At 31.7% G+C, this 6348-nt stretch overlaps 1 protein-coding gene across 1 annotated transcript in view; it reads right to left on the bottom strand.

Moving 5' to 3' along the window:
- Positions 1–269: 269 nt before the first annotated feature.
- The window catches only part of LOC149072164 (protein O-mannosyl-transferase Tmtc3-like), a 101134-nt gene continuing 95055 nt past the window's right edge, over positions 270–6348 (bottom strand). Inside the window, exons 17-21 of the mRNA XM_089246805.1 lie at positions 4740–4813; positions 3918–4038; positions 2330–2431; positions 2151–2234; positions 270–841 (exon numbers count right to left, since the gene is read on the bottom strand). Of these exons, the coding sequence (XP_089102931.1) occupies positions 404–841; positions 2151–2234; positions 2330–2431; positions 3918–4038; positions 4740–4813 (819 nt within the window). The 3' untranslated portion in view covers positions 270–403. The remainder of the gene's footprint in view (positions 842–2150; positions 2235–2329; positions 2432–3917; positions 4039–4739; positions 4814–6348) is intronic.

Below are 6348 nucleotides of genomic sequence, written 5' to 3'. Positions count from 1 at the left end.
ATGAATCTTTAATTTTCTCAAATAGAGAGAAGTAATTAGCTTTTATACAATACATTAATACTTTTACGAGCACATTTCTCATATCTTCAGCAATTATTAGCATGAGAGCATTGCTTGCCACTATGGGATGATACATGTTCTGATGGAAATCATAAGCAAAATATGGACAGAATATTCATGCAATTGTTTAAAAATTTTAAACAATTAGAAATCAAAAGCAACATGATGCAGCTCACATGGCAAAGGCAGATGAAAAAAATACTGCAGGCACCCTAAAAAGGCTTTTTATTCATACTACTACACAATTTGTATAAAAATATGAAGTCCGTATAAAATATTTGTATATGGAGCATATAATATTCCTACATTTCTGAAGCATATTTGGTTCCATCGTTGCATGTGGTCATATACTAGCTCTGGAATTTTTTAGACTGCTGTGGTGATTAAAGGCAAATCTGTCAGTTTTGGAAGATTTCTGATGTTCTTTCTTTGTTTCACTGCCTGTATTTAGATTTGCTTTTCTTCTGCTACTACCATCATCTGCAGCATTAGCATTAGAGTTTTTTGACACAGATGCTGCTGGGGGAGACAGAATCTTTGTCATAGGTACTACTCTAAAGTCATCCTCTATATTTTTACCTTGATTTTTCTGTTTTTTCTGGAGCCTATGCCGCACAATATTCAAATGCTGTTGCAAGTATTCCTCATCTGGTGCCATAGCCACAGCCTTGGAAAGACATTTTTCAGCTAATGGAAGTGAACCTCGTTCCACATAAACCACACAGAGGTTATGAAGTGCTTGGACATTCCCTGCATCCAGTTGCAAAATCCTTTCATAGCACTAACATATTGAATAAACAATAAACATGTTTTTATACATTTTTAAATTTTAGATATACATGTTAAAATTTTTATTATTGTTCATAATACTTTCTGGTTTCAAATATAAAGAAATAACTTTATAATTTCAATCAAATTCAAATATACCATGCTCTTGATGTACAGCAGAGTGTAAAAAACTACTACAGCAAGTTAAATATATGCATATGTGGATAAAAAAAAGAACACACAATATATATTCTTCCTACCTCTATATCAATTGATTCCCTTTTTTTTTCAATTATGTAAGGTGAACTGATTTTGAGTTTTTCTTTTTTGACATGACCCTACAGCTAATTAATGACTCTACTGTCCTTTTTTTTAAAAGTATTTCACTGATAAAGCCATAATTCCAACCACATAGCTGAAAAGCACATTCATTGCTACTTCATTTCAACCAAAAAAAAAAAATCTCTCAAGATTCTTTGAAGCAAGACTAGAGACACAGGATGCACAATTCAGGATTTTATTTATTTATATGGTGGGTTTCCTTTCATAAAATTCCAAAAAAGTTCTGCATCCTGTTATGGTGTTTTGAGCACAAGTTTTCATGGAAAAAACATTGAAACTCAAACTAGCTATATATTTGTTTTTGCTTTTGATACCCGTGTTCTCTTGTAGTTTGATCCCATGAAATAATAATAAAAACTGTCCAAAGTGAAATATGGGTAAACTAATCATTAAATCCTATAATCAAATTTTCACGATACCTATATATCCAAAATGTAAACAGTAAAATATGGAAATATTACTGATCTCAGTTAATTCTAGCCAAAGAAATATTACATTGCAGACATGCCAATATTGGCATTAGGCCTCTCAGTAGCAGAGAATGTTGAGCTTTACCTCAAAGTTGTAAAATGCAGGAAGAAACTCAAAAGACCTGAATTTTTTTCTGAAAAAAAATAAAAAACAACAGCAATTCCTGTAGTATTAAGAGCATCTTCTGTAGTGCAGCTGCCTGAAAAAACTAAAGATAATCCATAGCAGTTGGCAACTCTGCGTATGTATATTTTATTCACACATACACATATGTATATTATATTCATAACTATATAATATGTTAATTTCAATTAGCAATGATTGAAAATAACGGAGAAACAACAAACATATAAGCATAAAGTCTTGAAGAGTTGGATCCTTTGAAACATTTTTTTTTTATAAAAACATTTCTAAAAACAATGCTGAGAATGAATTTAAAGTGAATGAATGTTTTTAAAATAAGAATTCAATGAATCACTCCTAAAAAATACAAGCAAAAAACTATGTACCTTTTGAGCAGAATCCAAGTCTTTAATATGATTAATATAGATATCACCTAGTAATATTAATCCCTTCACATGTTCTGGATGATGCTGAAATATTTAATTGAAAATAAATTTACTTATGCAAGTTTCCATGGAAACTTATATTTAGTAATATAAATAAAATAAAACGTTCATATAATTACCTTCAACAACTGCTTTAAGAAAGGCACAGCTTCAAGAGGACGACGCTCATCAGACAATAGTAGAGCCAAATTGAATAAAGCACTTCTGAAGTCTTCTTTAAGCTAACAGTGTAGAAACAAGAATCTCTAAAAATATAACCACAGCATAATGCAAGTCACCAAAATCTTCCCATCTTGATTAATATTGTTCAACATAACTAGCTGTAAACTGCAATGTGGAATGGTTTGAAGTTTTACATAAAATCTGCTTATTTAAGAAAATTATTTTGTTAAAAACTAGTCAAATACTGCAGTGTTTTGGACAACTGATATCTAACTCTCATAAGCACTTTATATAAAAGAGAAAATTCAAACTCTAAATTTCAGAAATTTATCTGCTATAGCTCACGAAATAGGAATTCGAATCTTTGAAAAAGTAATCAAATGAAAAAGTAAAAAAAAAAAAAAAATTGGAAAAAGTTGAATAAAATTATTAAAAATATAGGATGATAAGGAGAATAAGATCTTTACAAAATCACAATTTTTTCAAATCATTCCAAAAACACAAGCTATTTTTAGAAGTACAAACAATTGATTTTAGCTTCAAGAACTCAATAAAAATGACCAAACTAATATATATATTATCACAAAAAGTGGATAATATATATAATGTATAATATATATATTTTTTTTAATTAAATTCAAATTTATTCTGGGACAGTGTAATAGTACAAATTCAAATTATGCAAATGATGAAATGCAAAACATGTAAATAATAACATATATCAAGTTATAAACATAAATCACATACACAAATCTTAGTTTAAGGAACAAAGTAGAAGAGATAGAGAAAAAATACAAATATATCAATGTATGAGTTGTCAAGGGGTAATTTTACCAGTATTGGCAATCAACATAGAAGGGCAAAGCTAAGACATGTGTCACAATATAAAAATTTGTTTTGACGAACTAAGAATTTAATTAAATTTTTTTTTATAGGATTAAGTATGTGATTTTCGTATAGTCCAATGATCTACTTCTAAAAGTAGTCTTCAATGTTAGAAACTGTTGTAATGCATTAAATTTAGAACATAAAGCTAGATTTGTTAATTCAACTGATAAGGCATTATAAATTTTGGGACCTAAATAGAAGTGTCGTTTTAAATATCTTTTTTTATGTGAAGAGATTTCAAAGACTTCGCCAGGTATCCTTGAAGAAATGAATTTTTTAGGAGAGCATAAATTTTTCTTAAACCTGCTGCTGAACCAGGCGTAACTTTCATTTATTTCATATTTTTTCTGAACCTATAAGAGCTCACTACTAAACCACACATGCACCATATTCCTCTGCAGAACTTCTAATGAATATTGGTGCTTATAAAATATAACCTATGATAAAATTTAATCTATTTTTTATTTTGTTTCACTTTAAAGTTATATTTTTCCCAATCAGAAAAGTCCTTGATTCTGTCTTTTAAAGAGCTAACAGCAAAGGTTAAAACACAATATTCATGTTGTTTGATATTTAATTTTAAGAGTTGTAGGGAATTTTTAACTGACTTTTACTATAATTTTTTTTAAACCTAAACTTGAATATCTGCATACCCACCCTGATAGCTTTCTTGAACCATTTTTCAGCTAAATCCATTTCCTTGTCATCCATTGCTAGCATACCAAGGTTAAAAAATATTCGCTCATTCACCTTTCCTTTCTGCAACAACTTATACAACCTGAAATGAAAGGAAAAAAAATTGGATTTCAGATTATGGTTCCACTAAATGCTCAAGATTTATTTTGATATTCATGATTCAAAGTTGAAAAGGTAGCATGATGTAAAATAATAAGAATCTGACGGGTTCAAGGTTATTTACCACCTATCTCTGGTATTTATTCAAAATGGAAAAAAAATTGATTAACCCCTTAACTGTGGACTATGTTTCGGAAAAATGCATCAAAAATAAATCTATTTTCCCTGTTTAATTTCGTGCATTTTTTCAATAGAAAAGCTAAATTCAATTCGGCACTTAAGGTGAAAATAAAACAAATTTTTCCGTCACAAAAAAGGAAAAATAGTCTAATCACAAACATTCTACTTTTTAGTTGCCAGGCAACACAAGTGAAGGTGGTTAAGACACCCAGATGAAAAGTTTTCATGACATAAACTGACAAACAACGAGGAGAATAAAATTTTATGCAATTAAATAAAAATTCTCTTTCCAACAGGGATGATTTTTCTGCTATAATTTTTTTAGGGGAATCACAGTAGTATCCCTTAATCAACTTGAAATTCTGTCTACATATTTTTATGGACCGTTCATTTTGCTAAAACGTTCGTTCACAAAAAATGAGATATGGGAAAATATTCGATTTTAAATAAATAGACTGATGAAGACCGAACATCGCAACAGAAAATTTATATATATACCCTCACCTTTCATATGCTGTTTTTCTGAGATGGGGCTTGCCACTCTCTTGTATGAGTATTGCAGAATTCATCAGTGATTGCTGCAATGAATTACAAAAATATAAAACATAATTAGTTTCAATGTGCAGCAATTTCAACGAAACAAGCATAAGAGGTGCAGGGACTATGAAATACCGTAGACTCTATAATCTGGCTGTGCACTAATCCAGCCCATCCAGTGCTTTTGGGCAGGCTTCTTGCTAGTAGTGGAAAGGGGAAAACATGTCACTCCATGTCTGTGCAGAGAAGTTTAAGCTATTTAGATGGGTTTTTCCAACTATATATATATATATTGTTTTATTATTCCAATTTAAAAGACAATAGGAACCTGAAACCTGTTCTTTTCAGCAATACCTAAGGGTTATCAAGAGATTAAAATTACAATCTCCACATATTTAAGAAAAAATTTGTAGTCTATAAACATTTATACAAATACAAATTCAACGCCACAACAGGCAAACTGCCCAACGAGGTGGCTGACTTAAGAACATCATGGATCCCCGAGCCATTTTTTGGAGGCCCTACCTACTACTGCTACACCACCCCCCCCCCGCCGCGGAACCCCCAACGAATCGGTACATGCGGGAATGTGCGTGTACGTGTAGTGAAACCTGACGTGAAGTTTTTTGTTTCTCTGTAATGCTTGTTATGTGTAGTGCTGCCATCTGCCACCAGTTTTTCTAACTATGAGTGAAGTGTTATGATTGAATGATTTATCGTTGTAGGACTGTTGCTCTCTGTGGCGAGACTTTTTAACGGGGAGATCAGCTCGCATTTGCGTTTTGAAGTTGGCAACCACAGAAAACCAGCTTCAGCCGACCACCACTGTGGGGTTCGAACCCGGATCCTCGCATCGCGAGTCCGTCACTATAACCACTCGACCACCACAGCGGCCACATTAGAAAAGAAATAAAAATCACCAGCGATTCATCCACTAAGATGAAAACTTCAACTCAATCTACCCTGAGCTCCAATGCCAAGACATAAACAAACCAAAAAACCAGGGCTCACACTCAAAAAATGAGAAAAAGTAGGACTAAAAAGTAGGATGAGGGAATGGAAGGACCCCCCAAGACAATATAATACCATAATAAAAAAAAAACTCAATTTTTTTTTTTTAGAAAATAAAAAAAAAAAAAATTTTTTTTTTCAACTACTTTCCAGTAATTCAGCAAATTTGATAATCCGGCATACTCTAGTCTCATATGTGTCAGATTAGTGAGAGTTTAAGGTACCATATATATATATATATATATATATATATATATATACGGGGTGATTATAAAAAACTATCCTGACATATGGGCCCCTAACTATCATACCATTCACAGAAACTGAATGAAATTTTGGCATAAGGTATTTTGAGGTATACGCTCAAGAATGATATGGAAAACAAGTGTCACTCTAACAGTTACGGTTACAGTGAGAAAATTTCGAAAATATCAAATGGCAACACCAAGTTTTTTGTATTGGAATGCGATCTCCATACTGAAAAACACTAAATAGCGTTGGAATGGCACCTGTAGCACGAAAATCCCCGGAGCTAGGCAAGGAAAAAGTAAAAAGGACTTTGCCG

The sequence above is a fragment of the Pholcus phalangioides genome, unplaced genomic scaffold (assembly GCF_987345545.1).
Source record: "Pholcus phalangioides strain wild (caught in Gottingen) unplaced genomic scaffold, Ppha-v1.0 ptg000017l_1, whole genome shotgun sequence".
Lineage (NCBI taxonomy): Eukaryota > Metazoa > Arthropoda > Arachnida > Araneae > Pholcidae > Pholcus > Pholcus phalangioides.
The sequence above is the reverse complement of the archived record's forward strand: the minus strand, read 5'-3'. Positions and strand labels throughout refer to the sequence as shown.